The 25,002-nt window shown below is 64.1% G+C and overlaps 1 protein-coding gene across 2 annotated transcripts in view; it reads right to left on the bottom strand.

Annotated features, from left to right (window-relative positions):
* The window catches only part of PRDM16 (PR/SET domain 16), a 299,031-nt gene that overhangs the window by 189,210 nt on the left and 84,819 nt on the right, over window positions 1-25,002 (bottom strand). For both annotated transcript variants that reach the window (XM_045063582.1, XM_045063581.1), the window contains exon 2: window positions 12,155-12,504. In XM_045063582.1, coding sequence (XP_044919517.1) covers window positions 12,155-12,504 — 350 coding nt within the window. The remainder of the gene's footprint in view (window positions 1-12,154; window positions 12,505-25,002) is intronic.

Here is a 25,002-nt window from a genome sequence, read left to right as displayed (position 1 = left end):
GGGTGGGTCCGAGTCCAACGTGACAGGCGCCCCCAGAGAAGGGACACCGTGCACACCCCCGATGGCACGCACGAATGAAGCCGGAGATCGTGCGGCGGTGACTCTACACACCAAGAGGTCCTAGGCAGCCACCGCGCTCTGGGGGGTGTGGGGCAGGTCCCACAGAGAAGGGCCCGGGAACAGGGCAGACCCCTCACTGGGGGCAGGAGCCACTCTCCTCGCTGTCTGTCCGCTGTACCGTGTTCCAGAACCTTCCATCACAGGCTCCTTTCCCCTCAGGTGTTCCGTTCAGAAAGCACCGCGGTAGGGAGGCTCACCAAGACCGTTTGGGCAGCGAAGTCATTTTCACGGACTCGGTCCGGCGCCGGGCCGGGGGCTTGGAACCGTCTGAGGGTCCGCGGCAGGTGTCCTTCTACACAGAGGTCCGGAGAAACGCAGGAAGCAGCCAGGCGCTCGGCTCCAGGGAGGCCGGAGGAGGCTCATGGGAACCTCGGGGTCAGTTGGCCCATCTGGGACAGGATGCGTGCACGGAGAGAGACCACAGCCCCGAGTTCAGCAGTGCACACCCGCGTGGCCTCCGTCCGTCAGAGAAAACTCTCCCCAGATCTTCCGTCCCTGCCTCGCCTCCAAAAGGTCGGCCCATTCAGATGACGGGCCGTGGACGCTTTCGGGGTGACTGGTGTTCAGCCTCTTGCTTTACACGCGGGGGACTAAGCCGAATGGGGAACAGCTCGGGTCTCGGCAGCAATCAGAGTCCCAGCCACCGGCCTCTCTCTCCCACGCCGTCTCGGAAAACCCCACAAACTCTCTGATGCTGATGAGGCACAAAGTAGGTTGGTCCCTCGCCTGCTGGGCAGGGTGGCAGCCACAGGGAAGCGCTGTCCTCCCCGACCTCAGCCCTGGAGGGCACCCGGCACGGCTGGACGTGTGGCGTCTGCGTTTATGAACAGGGGCCGCCCGAGCAAGGAAGCTGGAGGGCCTGGGGGTGCCCGTGAGAAGCGAGGACGCAGAGCTGCCGCCTCGGGTTGGGGAGCCAGAGCCCGGTGCCACGGAGGCCACGGGGTCTGAAGGGCCTCCTGCTTCGGGGATCCCAGTCCTTCGTGTATGTTCAGTCCCGAGTAGGAGTCAACAAAGACAAGACAATCCAAGACAGACAGGCAGGGGGTCAGTCCGGACAGATGGACCCTAAGGGGCCGGGAGTTCTCGGTTCCTTTCTGAGGCTGTGCGCGCCTCGCTCCTGCAGCCGGGCGATGGCTGTGCACGCCTCGCTCCTGCAGCCGGCGATGGCTCTGTGCGCCTCGCTCCTGCAGCCGGCGATGGCTCTGGGCTTCAGCTGGTGGCCTGGCCGGAGGGCTCCTGGAGTGACACACATTTGGCCGACGCGAGGGGCCTGGGGCCTGTGACGGGGCTGGAGGGATAAGAGCAGAGACCACTACCCTCGGGTCTTGCAAGGCACCCAGAGCCTCTGTGCCCCATGGCCAGCCAGCCCACGCTGCCACAGTTGGTGTGGATGCCCTGGGCCTGAGCGGTGGAGTGCGGACCTCGTTGGGGACTGTCCCACGGGCCACATGACTCCTGGGAGAGCAGGAGATGCCCTTGGGGCCATGGGCAGGCTGGTGCCTAGACCGGCGGAGGTTGGTCTGCACAGACCAGAGATGCCCCCTTGGCTGCCGAGCGGCACGTCACTGTCCCTGGATGGCCTTCTGGGTCGGCTCGGTGACAGTCACCCCGTACCCCACAACAGTGGCGACCGCGCAGACGAGGGAAACCATGCCTCCTTCCACGGGACAGCTCCAGTGATGATGACAATGGAGCCGGATGCCGTTGTCAAGTGCAGAACACATCTCTCTTCCACCCCCTCCGGCCCGCGTGAGGGCACAGCGCCCCAGGGCCCCCCTCCACAGAGGGACACGAGTCACCGAGGGCGGCTGCCTTCCCAGGGGTCGTCACCCAGGCTGGGATGTGACCCTGCATCTTCTTGCAGGCCCGACCCCACGCTTCTCTCCCCGACGCCGCTGTCTCTCCCCGCACAGGTCTCCTGGCACGGGGCTTGAGGTCGGTGCCACGCGTGGTGGTAGCCCTTCCTGGGAGGATAGTCAGAGAAACGGAGGTTCAGCGGGTCCTGCAGGATTTCCCGCCCGGACCTCCTGACCAGGCTGGCAGGGCCAACGCACGGCCCCTCAGCTCCCCTGCATGTTTAGGAGCCCTAAGCTCCTGCTTCAGTTCTGAGGTCTCATACTGTCCTTGAGTCTAAAGGGCCACATCCATAGCTGTGTCCCACCACAGGCCAGACCTCGGTGCCGTAAAGAGCTGACCGAGGCTCCCCTTCCCTGAAGCCAGCCCTCACCAGGGACGTCGGTTGTGCGGCTGCGCGACAGAGGGTCCCTGGAAGCCTGGGCCGTCGCCACCGCGAGCTCTCCCTGCTGGAAGGACGAAGACAGAGGCCTCTCGTCAGCTCGGCGGGCAGTCTGACATCACCGCCTACTGCGGGCGCCCCAGAGACGGAGGCCGGAGACTTGCAGCTTCCCCGGGGACAGAAAAAGAGGCGGACAGACGGTGGGGCCGCAGCCCTGAGCCCGCCGGGGGGCCCGAGCTACCTCGGAAAGCTCAGATTGGAGAAGGGGTCACCCAGGGCTCCCCAGGACTGTATGGGGGGGCAGCCTGGGCAGCAGTCGGGGTCCCCAAGGGTGTGACCTCTGGCCTCTCTCCCAGGCGTGAGCCGGGCATGCCACCTCTGGAGCTCCGGGGCTTGGCCTGCTCACGGGACCAAGCGAAACGCCCAGCCAGGCCGGGGAGCGCCCTCTGGGGTTCTTTACACACACGAGGCTTCTTACAAGCTCATCTGGTGGGGTGCTTTTGTGGGAACCAAGTAGCAGGGGCCGGAGCAGCCAGAACCTTCTAGAAAGGGGAAGCACACAGCTCAAAGCGCTGTCTGCGCGTGCTGTCCGCCTGGCCCGACAGGAGGCAGGACGGAGCAGTTGCAGGCCTCCTGGACCTCAGGGGCTAATCCTGGGGGTGCTGGGCCCGGAAGCCGTCCACGCCTTTACTGCTGCTTGCAGTCCGGGTCCCCTCTGGCCCAGAGTGGTCAGGGGAGGCGGCGGAGCCACCCATGGGCCCCACCCTCTTCCGCAAACACCTGGCCGCGTCTCCCAGGCCAGTCCCTGCGCTCCCCACGGCCATTTCCTGCTTTGGCCCGGACCCGAAGGTGCCCTCAGAAGATGAGGACCGCCAGGCATCCTCCCCCACCCCCCCACCCCCGTCCCCCTCCTGGCAGCCGCCTCCGGGGCCTCCGCCGAGGGCCTGGCTGAAAGGCAGGCTGATGAATTAGTCTGGAGGGAAACAAGACCGCTCCTACTTGTAAAAGGTCACAGCGACTTTGTTCTGGGTGAGGGTTTATCTCGGCTGCTGCAGGGACAGACAATGCCGCGGGGCTAAACGGCAGAAATCTTAGCTCCTCGTGAAATGACGGTGCTGATAAGCCCGGGGCCGTAGAAAGATCTAAATGGGCAAGGAGTGATGTGGTATCTGGAACACGACCGAGCAGAGATGGCGTGTGCAATTAAACTGGGCATCGGCCCAGACGGGGGACGCGCCGTCCGTGAGCCAGACCCAGGTGGCTCCCGCAGAGGGAGGACACGCGGGCCGGACTGCAAAGGCGCCAGGGCACGGCCGCTGGAGCGCTTCCCTGGGACATGGTGACACGCGTGGTGGCTGTCGGGGCCCTGGCAACCCGGAGGACACCCCTGGACACCCGACTCTCCACACCTTTCTTCTGGAGGAGGAGACGCCCCCAGAAACACCGGCGTGAATCCTGAGGACCCACGTTAAAAATCCCTTTTAGGCTGTTTTATTCGCCGTGTTCTGCAGGGTGTGAAAGGCCCGGTGGGCACCGCGTGCAGCACGGCCCCGTGGCTTGCAGATCTGACGCCCGCCCCCACCAAGCTGCGCCCACACTGACCGCCCCCCCAGCCGAGAGCCCATCCTGGGCTGACCGGACCCTTGACTAGGCGAACACAGCCGTGTCGTCATGCGCGGCACCTGGAGGGACGGATGACGCCCGCGCCGCCCTGCGCCAGCCCGAGCGGAGCAGAGCGGGTGCCTACGGGGTCCCTCGGTGGTGTGAGCCTCTGTGCTGCCCGCGGTTTGGGCTGAGGCCGAGGTGGCCAGTGACGTGCTGAGAACACATTCCTAACCCAGGGGTGACCGGTCACAGAAATTCTCAACTGGAGAGAAGCTCTGATAAGCAGAGGCCAGGCCTGGCTGGGAGGTTCACGCCCTGGTCCCATGACCCAGGGAGACCTTTTATGGCCTGCGGCGCCTGGGACTGTCGTCCGACCCAGAGGGAGGGAGGCCCCCCGAGGGGCTGGACCCCGGACAGCCAAGGCCACGCTGGGGTTTCCAGGGAGCCCCCCGTCCGGTGGCTGTGCACACTGCTCCCTGGGGCCCTGCTGCTGGGGACTGTCTACTGTCTACATATCACTGCTGCCGGTGGCTCCCTGGCAGGTGCATCTCCACCACGGCCTCCTACCCAGGGGTCAGCCCACAGGGGACCACCAGCACCACCTGCGGGCCTGAGTTCTGCCATGGGGGGGCAGGCGAAGGAACTCAACCTCACTGCACATCCCCCTTGGATGGGGGAGCCGTGGCCAGGCCGCCACCCGCTGGGCATGGAGTGTCCACGCGGGCCAGGGGCACAGGGAGGACTTGGCTGAGCCCCCGCTCCTGGGAGGAGCTGGCTACGTGATCTGCGGGGGCACTCGGCAGGGTCCTGAGTCTGACTGCTGACCCCCGTGCCCCGCTACTGTGTGACCCTGTGTGACCTGCCCTGCCAGGGCTTCGGGCTCCCGGCTCCCGTCCATACCGTGAGAGCAAGCACAGTGTTGTCCTCCGTGCTTTCCACACATGGAGCGGTGACTACTGCAGCCACGGGAGGGGTCACGGCCACAGGAGGGGCCCACATGCAGGTGTGAGAGTCCCCGGGAGCCCCTTGCTCATGCTGGTGACGCTGGGCTGGCCAGGTCCCCTGTCTGTCCCCTGCCCCCTTGGTTACCCCACCCCCACTCGGGCCTGACAAGCTCTGTGATTCAGACAGCTTCGGTGCCCCGCTGGCCTCAGGCCTGCAGGAAAGTGTCTGACTGGGGTCCTGGGGGTGAGGAGAGGGAGGCACCTGGAGGCGGGGGCAGGAAATTCAAGGTAAGCCCCCCTTGCCCCAGGACTCGGGTCCAGAAGGGACTTGCCTGAGTGTCTGGGCTGCCATGGTTAGGGTTAGGTTAGGTTAGGTTAACGACCCCATAGGTAGTTAGGGGCGCGCTCCTGGGGACTCCCACCAGAATGCTAGCAGATTCACCCCAAATCTGCATTTTGAAAGCTCTGGAGGCTGTTCAGCCCAACACTTTGGGACCCAAGCCCGAGGTGAGCAGGCGAAGCTTGTGCCCCTCTCTGGCCTCTTCTAAACGAGGCCTGGTGTGCAGAGAGGTCCAGGCTGTGCCCCAGAGGCCGACCGGCCGGGCAGGCCCTGCCTTGCAGCTCTGGCCCGGACATGCCTCAGCCCCAGCCGGGCCCCGGGCGCTCGGGGGCCACGGCCGAATCCTGACTCCAAGGTTCCCTCTGGGCTCTGGAGAATGCCCCGTCGTCGGCAGCAGGGCCCTGAGGGGGCCGGCTAACACCGCGCCGGGCCCCCGGCCGCCCACGGAGCTGGGACATGGGATCCCTTTACGAGCAGCAGAATGAGGACGGATGCGTGGACCGCGTGGGCACAGCGCGGGCGCCAGGGACTGTGAGCCGCCCCTGCGCGGTAAGCCTGGGCTGGCCTCCCCGTCCTGCCCAGCACAGAGGCACCGGGGGCTTTGTCACCTTCTCTCCACGTACCGTCCCCTATTTTCCTGGAGGAGAGACAGACAGGAGGGGGTGACCACGCTCAGCTCCCCGGTCGGGGCCTTCCGAGCCGGCGGGAAAGGGCTGAGCCAGGGCCCCCTGGGAACGGGCTGCTGAGCAGAGCAGAGGGGAAGCTGGCCTGTCCCCCGCACCGTCTTCCGACGGCGCATCAGGCTTTTCCACGGCGCTGCCTCCCAAGCGGGCCTGTCCAGAGCAGGGATGGGGCTGGTTGTCGCTGTGTGTGAGCGAGAGAGATGCACAGGGTAAAATACCATTTAAGAAGTTGGTATTCGGGACGTCTCTCAAATATGAAAAGAAAATATTTATTTCCTTTTTCGCTTGTGAATCAGAATGCTCTATTTAAAGAAAGTACCCTCTGCGGGTCCTGCGGCTGAGTTATTACCCCTTAAGGAAGTAAGGAGAGCGCTATCAGGGAGGTATTCTGAGTCACTCTCTCCCCTTTCTTCCGAGATTCCTTCTATACCCGCGCCGCGGAGCTGGGCCTAAGATAGTGCAGGATCCCATGGCATTCTTGGGCTGGAAACGTCTGGACCCGATGTTACGGTGCTCGGGTGACGGCAGGGGGTGTGGGCTGAGCGGCTCCCAGAGAGCAGGGAGTCCGTGAGTGGGGTTCTGGGCGCACACCAAGGCCAGCCCCGTTCCCACGGGGTGGGGTCCCTCGGATCCAGACACCCATTGGCCCAGGGACGTGCCCCGAAGGCATGGCTGTCTGGGTGCTGTTTGCGAGCGTCGACGGAGCCACAGGCTTATGACTTCCAGGGCATACGGTGTGTCTCCTAAGCACATTCAGAAAGTCATCAGGGGGAACGTCACCCCGCATGTAACCCTGCCCAAAATAAAACTCCAGGCCGCCCAGACGCCGAGTAGAAAGCAGCAGGGGTGAGTCGGTGCCCGACAGAGGACAGCACAGCAGGGAGTTTCTGACACTCCTGGGACCGGGGGCGGGGTGCTGTGCCCAGCGGTCCCCAGTGCGCTGAGAGAAAGGACGGCCAAGACTCGGGGCCGAGAATACCAGGATCAAATACTTAACCCGTGAGCTGTCAGAGCGGCAGGAAGCCACAGAGCAGAGCCCGCACCATGTGGGCAGCCACCCCCCTTCCGGGGCCCACGCGGCCATGGCTCTTACCCCACGGCCGGGATGACAAGAGAAACACGCAGTGGGACGGTCTGCAAGCCATCCCAGCACAGCACGAGAGCCGCTCAGCGGAGGTTCAGGCACGGGGGCCCGTGTGGGCCGCAGGGAGCCTGGATGCCTCCCCTGGTGGGTGGGGGTGGCCCCGAAGGAGAGCCTATCTCGGGGCAGCAGCGGGCGGCGTCCACTCAGTAACTACGCGCCCTCAACGGCCCGTGCTCAGTGTCACGTCCCACACCTTTCCGGACCCCCACAGACTGAGCACGCTGGGCGACGGGGAGGCGGTTTCTGGAGACCCTCTGTCTGCCAGAGCCGCCAGCTCCAGGCGGGGTGGACCACATACCTCCTGCCCGCGGAGGCCGGAAGCCCAGTCCAGGGTTTTCAGCAAAATCCAAAGGTGTGTGTGCGTGCGCATGTGGGTGTGGATGTGTGTGCGTGCGTGTGTACATGTGTGTCTGTGCGCGTGTGTGTCTGTGTGCATGTGTGTCTGTCTGAAGGTGCACATGCTCAGGCACTCGTGTGCGTGTGCAAGTATGCATGTGTGTGCATACGTACACGTGTGTGCGTGTGTGTCTGCAGCCGCATACGCGCGTCTATGTGCATGTGTCTGTGCGTGTGTGTCTGTGTGTGTGTGCATATGCAGTGGGGGTACACATGCACACCCACACGTGACCACGCGGACGCAGGTCTGCGTTGGTAGCTGAGCGTGCAGCGGTGAGGCGAAGGTGTCTGAGACGAAGGGGTGCCGGGGAAGGAGAAGGAAGAGAGGTTCCCGCTGAGACCCTGGATCAGAGGAGGAAGAGGAGGCCACAGGTCGGGGCCACATGGCTGTAGCCCTGGAGGGTCTGTGTGACATCCCAGCATGCCTGGCTGGATGAGTGAGAAGCCAGGGCGTGGAGGTCGGGTACCCCAGGACTCCTGGCCCCCAGCCTGGGTGGCCGGGGGAGCTTCCCGAGTCCTGGGAGAAACTAGTTCTCTGCTCTAGTGTGTGCCCCTAGCGCCTTGGAGAGACTCCATCCTGGCGATGTGAGAGGCTGGACGGTCACCACCGAGGACAGCCCGGCGCACCGGGCTTCATCGCCAGCCTGCACCCTGAACCACAGTCAGCCTCCAAACTTCTCATCTGAAGGATGCTCAGCGGCTACCTCGAAAAAGAAAGCGTTGCTTTTCTAAAATGCATGTCGGTGGACAAGCATGGATGGACAGAGAGGCAGCTTCCTCGGAGCCCCAGTCCTGTCTCCAAGGGTGCGTGTTCTAGACCATAACATACCCTTAAATGTACAGAAGTTTCTCAGCATCCAAGAGTGCAGAGCTGGGCCATAGGTAGCCTGGCATCTCTAGGTGTCCTGGCAGCCCTTCGTCCGCGGGGCCTGGGGGTTCTTGGAGGAAGGGTCTCGCTCTGAGATGGAACAGCAGCATTCACGGCAGCCTGAGGCTTTGGGGCTGATCCCGCCTGTGACCCCAGACCTTCCTCTATGGCCTGGCCCAGAAACAGCCCGTTTGTTGATTGAACAAACGAACACACACATTATTATTCAGACATGAAAGCCAAGGAATGAGGTCATCTACTTGAGTGAACTCTGCAGATAAATGAAACCCCATCGATTCACGTGAGCCTCTCAAACAGGGGCAGACCATTCACTCAGCAGCCGATATCAGAAGACCCGGTCCAGGCCAGGCCACGCTCTGGGCGCCGGAGAAGCTGCCCTCAGCCGTCTCTCCGGGGCAGACGCACCCTTGAGGAGGAGGCACACGGAGTGCGGGCACTGTTGGCGCGAAAAGGCTCCTCCCCGCCGGGTCCCGCACGATGTTGCCCACCTGCCGCGGCACAGAGCCCGGTCTGGTGGCGTGACGGAGGAGCCCGCTCTTAATTAGCAAAATAAGCAGCACGATGAAAAATGTCATGATTTACTCAACAAATGATCAAAATCATTGTTTTTTCAGACCCTGAGGCAATCAAACGCAATCACGGGGTGATTTATTCTGGGTAGAGCGAGCAGTGGCCGCGTCAGCCAGCAGCTGCATCTGAGCAGAGAGAGGCCGGGAGCTCGGGTACCTCCCCAGGCGGGGCTCAGACCGCCACGCTCTGAGATGGGTCCTGGGGGGCCGTGGCTCACAGCCCACTCTCCCCCACCGGCTGCAGGGCTGGCCAGTCTGGGGCGCAGGGGACCCGCTCGATGTGGGAGTCACCTCCTGGCATGCCGCGAAGCCCGGAGGAGAAGGGAGGTTCAGAGTCACACGCTGTCTGACGCACACGTGGGAGGGAGAAGCCGCGTGCGGACGGTGGGAAAGACACACGACGAGCAAACGACACTACGAAACGAGAAGAGAAAACTGGACAGTTTTCCGGACGGGTCCAGAACAAGAATTTTGCTCCCAGGGTAGAAAGAAAATTGTGTCCAGGGTGTCCCCCAGTGACGGTGAGAATAGTCCATTAGACTTTGATTTTAAGCCAGCGTCTGGCTTCTCCCTCCCACGCTGCGCCCCAGACCCAGCCCTCCCCGCCGCACACCCGGCCACGGCCCCGCCGCCGCCCGCCCTCGGGGTGCAGACCGTCCCCGGCTCTCCGCGGTCTCCTCTGCCATCCTTGTTAAGTGTCATCACCATCAATCTTTCTCAGCAAATGAATACTCTGTCAACTGCGGTGAAATCAAATAGCCCTGATTTATACTTAATTAGCAGTGTGAGTGTGACCAGTTAGACATCCGACGCGCGGTGGGTCCCAAGATGACGTGTGCTCCTGCGCTGACCCTGGGCCCCGCCTCCGACGGTCCGGGGCCCGTCCCCTGCTGATGCGACGCTTCAGCACCAAGGTTCTCCACCTCCCAGTGCCTTGCGAGTGCACCATGAGCCCAAGGGGGCATCTCCACGGGACGGCAGCCCCGGCGTCTGCCGCAGTCCGAGCGCCTTGTTAGCATTCATGACTCGAGGCTCCCCGGAGGCCTCTTTCCTGTCTAGAGTCACAGAAAGACCCAGGATTCCCCGCCCCAGGCTCAGACCCTGTTTGCAAAGGCAAGGACAGAGCCTTACTGAAGGGGCAGCTGAGCCACCGGTCCGACGGAGGAAGGCACAAAACAACGGGAAACCACAGTCACATGGGGACACATGGGAAATCCATCAGGATGCTCCCTTATGAGGGACAAACAGTTGGTTTTCCTGCCCCAAAGACCCAAACTGAGGTCTGAGGGATCCAGAAGAAACCGCCTGGACGTATTTATTTCAGGCACGAGTGGGTCTGCTCTGAGTTTTCAGGGTGCGCGCCTCCTCCCCTCTCTCCTGCATCTGGGGAGGCAGAGGGTTCCCGAAAATTCCGCCATCCGTCCTAGGTCGCCAGGACAACCCACACGGCTGCTGGGACCCCGCGAGACGGAAGGCCACAAAGCCCCAGGTGGGTCCCAGAGGCAGGTCGCCGGCACCCGAGCTTGCACGGAAAACAAGGTCAGCCGAGATAGCTTCGGGGTGTGTCAGGAACACTGTTTGAGGACGTGGGGTTGTGGGCAAATAGTCCTAAGTGCCAGCATGAAAGGCGGCTGCCGGGGCACAGGCACGGAACAAAGCCGGCTGCGGACCGGGCAGCAGGAGAAGGCTCCCTCCCGCAGAGAACGAAGCGGAAGTCAACAGGCAGACCCTCACGACAGCGGTACCAGGCCACGCACGGAGCGAGCAGAAGCGATACGGGCCGTTTCTTTAGCAAAAGAGCAAACAGAAACGTGTACCAGAGCAGACAAGGGCGAAGTGGCTTCACGGTCACCCGGAGCGCCCCCTGCGGGGTTCAGGTGCCCTGTGCCCTCCACAGGCCGCCTGCCAGTTAAGCCGGGCACGTCTCTCCGAGCCGCTCCAACAAACCCCGAAGCCCGGTTCCCAAGCAGCCAGGTGGGGAGGACAGAGCAGGCCGAGTCTGCAAACGTCTCCTTGTACCCTGGGGGGTGACCCCGGGAGCGGCGAAAGAGCCACGTGCCCACAGAGACATGGGATCTCCAACTCCCTCGCTACCTACCACACCCTGCTCCCACGCCCCTGGCTGGTCTGCTCTGAAGGGGAGCCCGACCTTGAGCGGCACACCCCTATGTGCTGCCTCCAGACAGCAGGGGCGCCCTGGCCTTCACCCCTGGGGTGTGGGGTGTCCCATCTCTTCATCCATATGGTCAAGCCACTTCTCATTTAAACCTTCAAAACCCTGGACTTTCGGCGGGTGCCCCCTGTCGCCGGCGTCCACACCCTGTGTGCCACCAGGGCCACACCCGCCCGCCACACCGGGCCCTCTTCCCTCCGTGGACTCTTCCTAGTGCTTTCCTAGAGCCGAACTCCGGCAAGTGCTTTTGGAAGCTGTGAAACCCCCAGGAGGAATCGGGGTTTCTGCCTTTTCCGCCCGGGCAGGGCACCTGCCAGAAACACCACGGAGCACGGGCTGTGCAAGGCCGGCAGAGCCGCCCGGGCTGGCGGGGAGAACACTTCATGGGGCCTGTGGTCCCCATGACGATGGCTCGCAAGACCCCCAAGCCCTCGAGGGATGCTTCTGGGGATGGCAGCACCCCTCACCTAATAGGCCCCTCTCCTGACCGCACACGGGCTCCAGAGCCGTCCCCAGGCCAGGCTGGCAGGGAGCTCTCAGCCACAGGAGGCCTGCCTGGGCAGCAGGAGACTCATTCTCCTGCTTCTGGGAAGGGGCTTCCTCTTAGAGAGCTGGCTGACTGGGGTCCGGGGGGGCAGGGGCCACCGGGCATGTTCTACGAGGCCCCCCCCCATCTGCAGGAGCGTTCCCTAGAGTAGAGACTCTGGTTCGGGGACATTCCATTAATCTGCGCGGTTCTGCAGACTACAGTCTGAGCACCTAAGACCCAGACGGGGAGCACGGGTGTTTCAAGACATGAGCTCATTAAAGACACATTTCCGGAAGGAGAGCAGACCGAGCCTATGGGAGCTGCCGGGCGCCCACGAGGACCGCCGATGTCTGCCGAGTCGCGTCATACAAGCTGCAGGACCAAATAAGCCTGGGAAATGTGACATTCGAGCGCTCTCTCCGAGCGAGCCTCCTGCCTCGGGCGGCCCTGCTCAGCCCGGCTTTATAAATAGACGGACCACAAGACAAATGGCCGTGATCAATCACGTTCACACGGGAATGCTCACCTCCCATCCAAAGTCCGCCTCCTTCCACGTGGCTCGGGGTGCCCCCATGTAAGGGCCAAACCTCGCCCCGATCTCCATCCTCTTCTTGGCCCAGATCCCCAGGCCGGCCCCTGGGATGGAGGACTCGCGGAGCTCCACGTCTGGCGGGATGGGGATGTCCTCGGGAATGTAGACGGGGGCTTCGTACGGTGAGCCCTCCTTGGGGGTGAAGTCCTCGCTGGTGGGGAAGGGAGACGGCGGCCCCATGGGGATGGGGGACACCACGCTGTCCTCCGTCTCGTACTCCGCGCTCTCGCCGGCCAGCAGGTCCGGGTCGGGCTCATGCATGTTATTTACAATGTCGCCGTCACCTGAAGGAGACAAGGCAGCGTCAAGCTCTGCGGCTCGCCCTCCCCCGTGCGTGACCCGCAGGGACCATCTGGGACACGGGGCAGGATGGGGACTGAGGGCGCCGACCGCCACCCCCCACCCAGGAGACATCCCTTTGCTCCGTGCTCCAGGGACCTGGGGAAGCGGGTTCAGAAAGCCCACAGAGTTGTGCCGCTCTGCGAGCCTCACGCAGCCCCCGAGGACCCGTCCGCCCCGTCTGCCTGAGGAACGGGAGGACGAGACCCGCCCACGCTCCGTGCGTCCGGGAACAGTGGGGAAGGCCACTGCCGAGGGCGCCCAACCTAGAGCTGCTAGTGAACACGTCTTTCCAGAACATTCGTTTGTGTCTGGCCCTGAACATGAGGGGTCAGGGACCTGTCTCGGGTTCTTGGGAGGACTCAGAATTTGGATCCGCATGAAATCTGCTCCAACACCTGGGCAGCTCGGGGCGTCTTGGTGGGGCCAGGGGCCCTGGGGATGGGTTCCTGGGCTCCTGATGACCTAAAGCCAGTCAAGGCAGAGGTCAGCTGGGGTCACAAATGTGGGGCTCATGGGGATGCAGGTCCCTGGGTCTGACGTCTGGTGTAGGCCTCTCTTTGGGGTCTGTCCTGGGAGACAGTTGGTGCTGAGATGCTGCTCCCTGGACGTGCACCAGGCCTGCGGCACCGAGACGGCGAGCTGTGGGCCGAGGAAGGAATAGGGACAGCGAGGAGTGGCCGGTTCGCCGGGAAATCAGCTCTGCCCGAGGGAGAGGGAGCAGGGCTCCGACGGCTGAGGGTCTGTAGCAGTATGTCTGGAGGCCCCAAGCGCACGATGAGCCCGTGTCCATCCGCAAACAGATAAACGGACATGTCTGTCCACACGGTCGATGGCTACTCGCCACAGAAGGGACAGAGTGCCGACACCCCCTTTCCCTCGCTGTGGCATGGAAGCACTTGGAAAACATGACGTTCCATGAAGGGCCCCAGCACGGAGGCCCACGCGGCACACTCCGTTCACAGGAAGTGTCCAGAGAGGGCACATGCATGAGATGGACCTCATGGCAGTGGCTGCCGGGGCCTGGGAGGCAGGGGCCCTGGGAGCGACTGAGTATCGGGCACGGGGTCTCCTTTGGGGAAGGAAAAGTTCCAGACGGAGAGGGAGGTGCTGCTCGCCCACGTGGGTGACCGCGCGATGAGCGGTCTGTTCAAAAGCCGAACTTGAATGTCACAGGAACGTGGATTGTCCCCCACAGATGTGGGGAGGTCTGCAGAGGGTGCGCACCGACCGGCCTGGACCTTTCTGCCCAAGTCCCTTGTGCGCTGGCCTGAGACCCTGGGAGTCCCAGGCTCCCTGCCTGGAGCCCCTCACCAACCCCCCAAGCACAGCTGCGGAACAGAAGTCCCCTGGGACCGGGCACACTCGAGCGCAGGACAAGTGACTTCAGAGTCCTCACGCCCCGCCCGTGGCAAACAGATCCGCTAAGAAGTAAAATGTTTTCTTTCAAAAGATACCAAAGTCTTAAAAACAAACAAACAAACAAACAAACAAAAAACAATCCCGGGGCTAAGACTCGTTGAATGCAGCCGCTTTCACAGAAGCGGTGACTATGTTTCAAGAGGCCAACGGTTCCCTTCTCGTGGACTCGCAAGTCCCTTTCAAAAACGCAGCAACCGAAGGGCTGCTACGGCTCCCTCTGCTAGGAAGACCCAACCCGTGAGGTTTGACAGGGGCCCCCATGAACCTCCCCGGCGACTGTGCGGAGCATGGAGGCCAACTGGGGGGTCGTTAACGTGCCGCCTCCTGACCTGGGAGCGGTGAGTGCACGAGGCTCACACCCCGAATCCGGCGCGGAGCCCCCCTTCCCGTGCACCTGGCAGGGGATGCCTTGGCCTCCCAGGACAAGGAGGGTCCGCCAGGGCAGAAAATGCGGAGCGGCCCCTCCTCTGCGTATTCCTCTCAGGGCTCTTCGGGCTCCTTCCCCCGCCCCCGCGTTTGAATTTTACTTCCCAAAACTCCTCACCTACTGGAGGAAAACCAAGGCTTTAAGGGCATGTTTAATTTACTGGCCGAGCAAACAGTATAGGAGAGAAAGGTGGTGTTTCCTGCCGATTAAAGGCAGGCCGCGCACGGCTGGCCTCCCACCCCCGGCGGGCACGGGGGTTAAGTGATTGCCCGAAGCCTCCCGGAGAAGCCAGGTCTCCATTCACGGCCCCCACCGTTGGGGGGGTTTCTTCCTTCACAGGTGGGGCTCGGAGACCTCATCAGTGTGCGGCAGGCACTGGAGAAAATGAGGTACAGCCAAGAGCCCCAGGCCTGGGGAAAGCCCCGAGCTGCTCGGGGCTGCCCGAGCCTTCCCAGCGGACCCGCACACGTCCCCGGCTCCCACGGCCCCCGAGCCACTGCAGAGGTGGGACCGAAAGCGCTGAGCTCCAGCCGGGAGCCCCTGTGCCCTGGCGAGGTGGGTGTGGACAGGAAGTGGACACCAGCTCCCCCAGGCCCGCAGGACCGCTGGCACACTCTCGGAAGTCGGGGTGCAGAGCCAAAAACGGGAGCTTTTATGACTTTGGAAACAGATGCTGTGCAGTCGCGTTGTTTACGTGTTGGAGAGCTGAAGTCCTTTGTTTGGGTTTTGCAGTAATTTCAGGCTAAGAGTTCATGACTGAGTCCATCTTCCCAAAAAATTCTCTTGGGAGACTTACTAAAAAAATCATAAAAGCAGGGAGGCGAGGGGAGGGAGCCTGGAGCCGGTTAGCCCGCGGAGCCGTCCCAAGCCGTGGCCACGGGGCACCTGCTGCAGGTCAGGGTCCCCACCAGGTCGCTGAGCTCCTGGGAACGTCATGCTGAAACCCCGTCCGGAAGCCGATCATGGGCCGGACATTCTGTCTCGGGAAACGGGTCAGAGAAGTGAAGAAACCCAGCCGCTCCCTGGGTCTGGACCACACCAGCTGGGAGCTAGCCTACCCTCCATCCCAACCTGTCCTTGGTCCCACCCCGAACCCAGAGTTTGCGACTTGGTGTCTTCCAGCCCCACAGTGGGAGCTGTGTCCCCCTCCTGTCCGAATGGTAGCGAAGAACCCCGGCTCGGAAGCACCTCCCCATCTAAACATCAAAGCAGCAGCTGGTTGTTGGTTTCTGGAGAGAGAGACGGCCCCATCAGGACCGTACGCAGCCGGCCAGTCCCTCCCAGGCTGTCCCCGGCCTTGGCAGCAGAAGCAGCACCTGGGGGTGGGCAGCGATCAGCCATGTGAAGACCACCGGCCCCGGAAGCCGCGGCTCCTCCTGCTCTTACACGGGGTGGGTGGGACGAGGAGGACCCTGGAGCCCTGCCCTGGGCTGGCGGGGGCGGAGGCACTTCCTCTGGGTCTGTGTGTGGTTGGCTCCAGTCCCCCCTGTCCTGTGTCCCCAAGAGAAGCCCTGAAACCTGCGGGAACCTCGGGCAGAGGCACTGCGCCGGACGGGGGTCAGCGGGGCCGAGGTCTGGTGGGGGAGTGCGGTGGGCGGCTCTGTCAGGGAGCCGTCTGGCCTCTGCGTGGACACCCCTGAGAGGCAAAAGCCTCCGTGCACGGCTTGGGAGCCAAGGAACCAGGGCCGCTTGGCCCTTCCTCCCTTGACCAGAGCGGTGGTGCTCAGGCCCTGTGCTGCCCCAAAAGAACCTCGTTTTGGCATGATGCCGGCCTGTGACGTCACTGTCACCTTGGGAATGGTGACACTGCCCATCTGCCCGGTGAGGGGCAATGGAGAGCCCTGCTTGCCCCCTGTCTAGGACTAGCTCTGCCCCAGGGCCTTGGGTCACTCTCCTTGGGCTCGCTGCCCTCCGGAAGGCCCCCTCTTTGCCTCTGGACCTGACGTGGGCTGCCCAGCCCACGGGCTGTGCTTTCACACTGCCGCCTGTCCCCTATGCCCGGGGTCCCAAGCCTCCAAGCTCCGGTTCCTCTGCCTAGAGAGCCACTGGCCCAGCCTCTACAGGCCCATCCCACCGGGCTCGCTGGCTCCTTGGACATGGGGAGGCGCACCGACGGAGGGGGCTGCCGTCCGCGCCTTAGCCACATCCAAGTGGGCTCCAGTGGCTTCTGGCCACTTCTCTGAGCTCCTAGAAACCGTGGGGCCGATGGAGCCCCGCGTCCCCGCAGAGCCCTGCCCAGGGCGGCTCCGGGAAGAGGAAGTTGAGGGAGGACTCCTGACAGGCGCACTGAGGGGGCCCCGGGGCCCGGCAGAGACCGGTGCTCATGGGCGGGGGCTGTGGGGAGGCATCTCTGGGTCCGGGGCCCCCGCGACCCTGCCTCGTGGCCGTGGGGTGGGCCGCACAGGCCTCCCCAGTTTGTAGAGCTACATACACAGGCCCACACCTGGGGGGTCGCCGTGTCAGTACCCCAACCTGTGTCCCTGTCAGGGTATCGGCGGCCGTGCCCGGGGCCACAGGGCGCAGGGCTCCCTGCCCCTCTCTGCGTTGGTTCTTACGAGTTCTTACGAGTCTACACGAAGGGGCACCTCCTTAGAAAACACCTGTTCTTTATCCCGCCTGAGTGCGCGGTGACGGAGCCTTTGGCTCCGGTGTTTTCCGCAAGAACACGTTTAATTTCCCTCTTCTGTCTCCCCGGGGTGGGGGGCTTTACAATCACAGAACCAGCCTCTGAGGCTAACAACCGGTGTCCCCAGTAAACTCAGGAAATACCAGGAACCTCACGCTTACGAGGGCACAAACAGTGGAGCCTGGTGGCAGCTCGTGTCCCAAACCACGGGGAGGGTCCCCGAGAGCAGGGAGGTGGTGTGGATGGCGCAGCAGCCTGGGCCCGGGTCTCCCGCTTGCCTTGAACTCTCTGGGCTCCGGAAGAACGCAGAAAATGTAGTGTGATCGCCCGGGACCCGAGAGCCCCATTACTCACACTCGGTGCGGACGGCGGTGCCATGCGGGGCTGGGATGGGGAGGACCACGAGGTGCCCAGCACCCGGCCCTACGCGTGAGACCCGGAAAGCTGCCCCTTCTCCCCTGTGGTCCAGCACCCTTTGCACTAATGCCCCCAACAAACTGTCGGGGGCAGACCCTCCTGGAAGCCCGTGCCCGACGGGACGTCCGTCCCGCTGCTCCCTGGGGTAGAGATGGACGCGGTTCCACGTGTCTCAGAAGATGGGGCCTTATCAGAACGCGGAGCCACGGTGATTTGGAAATGTTAATTCTTACAAACCCGCATGAACCCACCGTTCCCGACCAGGTCAGGGGTATGGACCCCACTTCAGGAGGTACCCGGGGGTGGCAGCTGGGTGGTGAGTGGGGGCTGAAGGCGGTTCCTGGAGCCACCCCCAATCTGAGCGCTCCTGGGAGGCATCCAGTCAGACCCCTTGGACCCCGAGATTCCAATGGAAGTGCCCCATGGCCTCTCTGGAGGGCCCCAAGGGTGGACCCACACCCAGTGGCCTGGATGGAGGCGTGGGCAGAGCTTGGGGGACGTAAAAGGAACCACTGCCCGACCCTGAAGTCAGTGCCCTGAGGGTGGGCCTGCTCGGCGACCCCCCCATCACCTGGGGGTCTGTAGGTCAAAAGCAAAGTGTCCTCCACGACTTGATGATGACCCTCCGGTGGGCACCCCCATCCCAGTCGGGGAGGAGAGATCACAGGGAGAGAGGGGAGAGGTTGCCCCGACCCCCAGGAGCCGAGCGCCTGAGGACCGCGCTTCATGTGCTGACCTCCTCTGACGGCCTGGGTGGCCTTCAGCAAACCCCATCCAGGCCTGCAGGGTCAGCCTGTCGTCTGCCTGGCAGATCTGTGGTAGATGGAACCACCCAGCCTCACACGGGGCCCACCACTTCCTGGCTGCTGCCCGGGGCCCACCCCACACTCTGCAGCCGCCCCACGGAGCCCACGGAGCCCACGGAGCCCACGGAGCCCACGAAGGGAAGTATCCCGGTCACCCCACAGAGGCCCCGTCACGTGCTTGGCCCTCGGAGCCAGTGGGACAGCCTCCTGTGCTCATCCTCAGGGGAGGGCCCCCTCGGCCTGGCTGGGGCAGCCCCTCGCTCCTAAGCAGGCCCCCAGGCCGAGGTACACGATGGGACAAACACGGCCCCCCCGCCCCAGCAAGAGACCACGACACTCGAGGTGAGACGTGGCCTGGACCTGGCCTGCTCCCCGCAGCCCCAGGCCACCCAGTTGTCTCCTCCAGAACCCATCTGGGGCTGCACGTGGGGACAGACGTCCTTCCCGGCTGGACGCACCAACTGGATCTGGGCCCTCTGGAACATTCACGAGCCCCGCGGGGTACGGCCGAGGGCCCTGGGCCGGGAGCGTCACCCCAGCAAGTCTGGACCCAGACATTTGTGGCTGTCCGCTCAGAGGGGCAGTGGCCTCTCATGGCCGGAGGGACCGGGCCTCCCGGCAAAGCCATGCGCGACTCTGGGTCTGACGGTGCCAGACACGAGGACACGGCAGGGCCAGGGCTGAGGGGACCCGTGACTGACACGAACCGGATCAACACTGAACTGCAGGGAACTGAAACCGGCCGGAGCCCTCGGGCCTGGTCTGAAGAAGCCCTTGTGGGGGGCAAGGACAGGCCTGGAGTGAGGAGGCGAGGGCGCCTACGGCTCGGGCGAGGGGGGCCGAGCCCAGAAGGCCTGACACGAGAGGGCACACGTGGGCAAAGGGGGGGTCACAGCTCCTTAAAACCTCCAGAAAGTTTCTGGAAATTCGGACCAGCGTCGGCCAACGTGGCCCTGACCACTCACCCCTGACCCGCTTCCACAAGCCCACAAACTCGCCACATGGGTTCGGGAGGTCCTGGCACATCTGGTAACCTGAGGGATACGGTGCCCTTGGAGACACGCAGGGGAGAAGCGACCGCTGACGGAGCCCCCGCGTCCCCACACAGCCCCGCCTGGGGAGGCTCCGAGGCACCGGCCGCCACAGGTGGGCTCCTCACAGCGCTGTCCTCTGGGCTCTGCGGCCTGCGGGCAGCGGCGGGCTCCGGAGGCGGCCCACCCTGCGGGGTCGCGCCGCAGCTCAGTGACGGGGCCCGGGGAGTGCGCAGCCAGCACGGCCCCGACTTAGGGACGGCGGAATCGGAACGTCGCCCGCTTTGTACCTCAGGACAGGGAAATTCAGGAAGCGGGAACTTGCTCCAGCCACACTGGCAACCGGGGTCCCGTGGGGGCCGCCCCGGGACACCAGACTCCCCGGCCCCAAGGTGCCAGCTGCCGTGAGGACACATCCGAGAGTGTCCCGGCACTCGGTGATGACCTTCCCCGTGTGCCGTGGAAGATACACCAGAAACGCGCGGATGAACGGCTGGAGGGCGGCGTGAGCCGGTGGGCGCACGGGTAGATGGTTGGACAGACCATGTATGGGCGGACGGTGGGTGGGTTTGTGGGTGGACGGACGGGTGGACGGATGGACCGTGGATGCATGTCTCAAGGACGTCTCAAGGACGATGCTTAGCAGGGAAGGGAGAAGGCGGGAATGCCCGCTGCTCCTGTCCCCGAGGACGGACCCCATTCACATGACTCCAGCTCTGCTGTCCCCGCCTTGACCGATCCGGTAACCCGGGGCCAGTACCTGGTTCGCCCCACCCAGCCCCCACCTTGGGAAGGGGGTCGGTTCTCTCTTGTCCTTCAGGGCTGCCCCCCTCGCCCCACACGAAGCAGCCTGCCTCGTCCGGCATTCCAGGGCCGGGACGACCGTCCCGTGGCTCTGGGGCGCTCTGGGCCTGGCCCTCCCGCCGAGCTGCGCGGCCCACCCGAGACTTTCCGGAGGACTAAGCTGAGCCCTCAGTTCTCATCTTCTCCGACCGAGCGGGGAGGAGTACTACGCCCCGGGCCCTTCAGAGACCCCAGAAACTCCCCCGGGTCCGGTCGCCTGCCTTCCTGCCCGCTGCTCGGGGAGGTGGAGTGGGGGAGAGATGCGCCCTGGGTCAGGCTGGTTCACGGGAGCTCGAGGCGAAAGGGGATGATGGGGTGACTTCCTGCTGGCAGGTTTGTCTCTGGGGACGGCAGCCGCCTGGGGAGATGCCCCTCCTCCACGGAAGGGCATGGGCCGGGACACCCACTTCCAGAAAGGGAGCGGGACCTGGGGGCCTGTCTGGCCAGCGTTGCGGGCTGTCCCTGCAGCTCTGGCCGCGGCGTTAGGAGGAGAGCAAAGCCGCCTCCAGGAAGCCTCCTGCCTCCAGCGGCCTCCGCCCTGGGCCGCCTCCCGTCCAGGCCTCCGGCCGCCACCGCTTCGGGCCTGCGGCTCATTGGCATTCCGCTCCCCGCACGGCCGAGCCCGAGCAGGAGCGCGGTGGCTGTTGCCGCGGCAGATTAATAGCAGGGAGAAAACACGTTTCTGCAAACACGCTAAATATTAATAATCATCAATTGTCATTTATTTTCTCAAACCCACACCCGGGACCTCGCCCACAGGGAGCGGAGGGCGGCGAGCCCAGCTGCAGGACGGACGGCGGAATCGTCACCAGGCGCCCCCGAAAGCCGGGACGGCGCCAGGCTCACCGCTGCCCGGGAACCTCCTCACGAAGCTGGGGCTTCCTCCCCCGCCTCCCCATCCAGAGGCATGGAGACCTCCTGACCAGACCCCCTTCTCCCAGGCTCCGCTTCCATCTCAAACGCTGAGCGAGCCGGGGAAGGCCCACGGGGCTGCCCCCTCTTAGCACGGAGGTGGGAACCGCCCAGCGGCTGGTCCAGCGCCCACGGTGGCCGGCCCAGGCCGGCTGACTCTGGCTGGAGCAGTCCGCACTGCCTCCCACCTCTCACCCAGGACAGCCAAACAGGACGTCACAAGGCTGGGGCAGCTCCTGACTGTGTGGCTTGACATGGGCCTCCCCGAAGATATGTTTGGTCCTGACCCGGGCCCGTGAAAGGGGCCTCCTCTGGAGATGGGGTCTGTGACATCAGGGGGGCTCTCATCCAATGTGACTGGTGTCCTTAAAGAAGAGACACGGTGACACGGGGGGAGGCGGCCGTGGGCCCCCAGAGACCCCGGGATATGGTACTCTTTACAACTGTCCCGGAGAGTGGCCTGGGGGCCACCGTCCTCCCTCTCAGGTCCCCTGCGTCCTGCCTCTGCCACCACTCTGTGAAAAGGCTGTAGCCTGCCCGTGCCGCAGGTGAAGACATGGACGCTCTGGGGGCCCCAGGGCCCAGTGGAGCCCCTTTGCCAGGGGCGGGGCTTGAGCCACAGCCCAGGACATCCCGCGAGCGGGTCTCCGAGCTGCGGCCCAGCTCAGACCCTCTTCCCCAGGGGCTGGCCTGTGGCTTCCAGAGGGCCTCGTGGATCCAGAAGGGGAGCAAAAGGGGTCCTCCTGCCTCGCCGCCCCACCACGCAGGTGAACAGACGGACACGCGTGAACAGACGGACGCACATGAACAGACGTGCCCTGCACCCGCGTCGCCCACCGCCCCACCTGCCACCTCCCGGGCCCTGGTCACCAGGCCTGGGCGCCCAGGGCCCGTCCGCCCTTCGGAACACCGGGAGCCCGCCTCCCACCACGCCCCTGCCTGGCCCCCAAGCCCCGGGTCCATCCGGTGGAGCTGACCCCGGGCCACGGGGGGCTCCGCCCGCAGCCCAGACCACCTGGCCCCGGCTGGAGGCGAGTGCGTTTTCCTAAGACGATTATGAATCCGTGCAATGCTCCGGGGACCGCGCTGCGCCCGGTTCGCGCCCCCACCCCTATTTCTTCCCTGCCTCCGTCGCCCCGGGCAGCCGCTGAATGGCTCGCAACGCGACTGTAATTTCTATCAAGGCTCGTTGCTGGTACGAAGCCTCTTTGTTTCAGAGAGATGTGATTTGGCCTTTTTTCTTCCTCTCCTTTATTCTTTGGTTAATACACCACTTCCCCGAGCCCTGGGGGCAGCGAGGTAGCCCACGGATTGCTCAAATCTGTCTGTTTTTCTTCTAAATCACAGCCAGCTCTGCCCGGCCCCCCGCGCTAAGCACCGTGTGAGCCGGCGGCCGAGCAAGGCCGTTCCCCAAACCCTCACGTCCGCACTGCTTATGCCCCTGGGGGGACCGCGGCCCAAAGACCCCCTCAGATACCAAGGGAGGCTGACCCCAGATGCGGGCTCCCTGGGTCACCCGACCTCTGGCCGCGGCAGAGCGCGCTTTCTAAAAATCGTGGTAAAAGACGCAGAACATCGGAACCATTTCAAGTGCACAGTTCAGGGGCGTAAATACGTCCGCGTCATCATGCAACCGTCTCTCCCGTCTGTTTCTAGAAATTTTCCGTCTTCCCAACCCGGCCGAGACTCTGTCCCCGCAAAACACTCGCCGCCCCCCACCAGCCGTCCACTTTCTCTTTTCTGTCCCCGAATGTGACTTCTGTAGGGCCCTCCAGTAAGAAGAGTCCTGCAGGGTTTTCCCTCTGTTTCTGGCGTGTTTCACTGAACGTTGTCGGGTCCCTGCACTGGAGCAGGCGCCAGCGTCCCCCCCTTCAGGAGGCTGAGGACGGACCACGTGTGGACCTCGTGCCGTGTGCTGCCGGACACCTGGGCTGCGCCCCATCAGCTCCCGGGGGTAGCACTGTTGCGAATGTGGGTGCTCCAGCCTCTGAGACCGCAGGCCACCTTCGGCACCAGTAAAACACCCACGGCCTCTTCCACCAAAGGGACCGTGGTCCCACGGACAGCCCCCCAGCCCGGGGCCGGCGCGCTCTCCCTCCTCGGCCCCGCTGGTTCTCCAGCCCCGGACACATGGCAGGCCCGTCTGTGTGCCCACGGAGGCCGTCTGGACTTGGTCCCTCTCTGAGCAACAGGGGTGCACCCACCCTGTCGGGGTTCCCAGACAACAACGTGGCTACGCAGCAAACAAGGCAGCACCGGCCACTGGCAGGACGCACGGCACCCCGCGGCTCCCTCCTCAGCGAGCACCCTGCTGGACTGGGCTCTGGGTGGCCAGGCTGGAGGCAGGACCCCGAGGCTCAGCCGAGGCGAGGCCCAGACTGAGGGCACTGTGGAGTCCGGGACCCCCAGACGGAGGAAGCAGAGGAACCCAGGCCCAGGTCAGCCCGGGGCTCCCAGTGCTCCCAAACACTTGGGATCTTGCAGGCTCACAAGCCGTAGCAGGGTGCCGAGGGGACAGGCCAAGCCGGGGACGGCTACACCTGCTGGCGGGAGGCAGCCCCGTGTGGAGGGTTTGGGGGTGCGCAGCTGAGCTCCCCGTGGGGGCTTCTGAGGGCCGGGCTCTGCAGGGGATGCCCACGGACACGCCGCAGGCAGAGCACAAGTCCTGCCCCTTCCGGTCTCTGCTCTTCCTCCCCGCGCGGGCACCGCTGAGGAGGAAGAACGGGTTAACGCGGAGCAAACAGCCCGGCAACCACCACCGAACTATTTATAGACGCATTTGTCTCTCCAGGTCCTACCAACTGGGCCTGTAGCTGCCAGTCACAGGCCAAAGCGAGTCACGCCACAAGTCAACAAATGCTGCCCAGGAAGAAAAATCACAAGAGGAAGAAAACGCTCCGGGCGTCTGCCCTGCACCCGGGAGGCCGCAGAGGCACGGGCGCTGGTGGGCCTGCTTGCGGGCACCGACAGCCACAGCTTTGGGAGGCCGAGCGCCGTCCTGCCGGGCCTCCAGGCCAGCAGCGCGGGTCCATACCCCAGCCATGGCTGCTCGGAATGACAAGTGCTGTCTGCACGCGGCGGCAGGGGCTCCGCCCCGGCCCCTCAGCCCCAGTCCTCAAGACGGGTGGTCAGTGGCGTCATACTGCCAGCGGCAGGCGTGGGTCTGCCCGGCTCCTTCCCCTCCCTTGAGGGTCCCTCGGCTCCCTGGGCTGCCCTGGTCCCCAGCAAAAGCTGGGGTGAGGGAGGCACAGCCTGGGACCCTCAGAGGCAGGTCCCCCAGTTTGGGAAGACAGAGCCACCTGCTGCCTCACGGGGCAGGGCTGCCTTCTGGAGCCTCAGCTGTCACGGGGCCAGGGCACCCCACACTCCACGCCGGAAATCCAGGGGCGGCCTCACCCCCGCGGACGCGGGGGAGCCTCTCACCAGCCCCCGCCCCAGAGCAGCCCCCAGTGTTGACCACTGGTGGCCGACACCCAGCCTGGCCCTCGGGCTGCATTTTGCCCTAATAAAGACGTTTCTAGCTTTAACCGTCAAATAAAGTGCCGTGTTCCGCCGAGCCAGCCCGGCTCACCCGCTCTGCAGCTTCATTTGGCAGTCCAGTGGCGAGGAAAAAAAAGAAAGAAAGAAAAAAAATTCATTAATTTTTATTAACAGGGAGAGCCATTTGCTCCCTGTGACAATATTTGACTTGTCGAAATGATTTTCACCTCTGCCACGAGGTGGGCGCTCCCCACATACATCACCCGATTACTCGGAGCGCGCGGGCCGCAGTCATTAGGCAGTGAATTAACGACAGCCCCCAGACTATTAATCACCCTGACAAAGGCGTTAGCTCGCTGCTGACCCGAGCGCGGCCAGCCTGGGACCGGGAGCCAGAGGAGAGGCCCGCTGCTCCGAGAGGCGCCGGCGGCTGGAGCCGACGCCGGTCCCTGCCCTTCCTTCCCCCCAAGACCTGAAGC

Source organism: Mustela putorius, unplaced genomic scaffold (assembly GCF_011764305.1).
Source record: "Mustela putorius furo isolate JIRA1106 unplaced genomic scaffold, ASM1176430v1.1 tig00003853_pilon_pilon_pilon, whole genome shotgun sequence".
Taxonomy (NCBI): domain Eukaryota; kingdom Metazoa; phylum Chordata; class Mammalia; order Carnivora; family Mustelidae; genus Mustela; species Mustela putorius.
The sequence above is the reverse complement of the archived record's forward strand: the minus strand, read 5'-3'. Positions and strand labels throughout refer to the sequence as shown.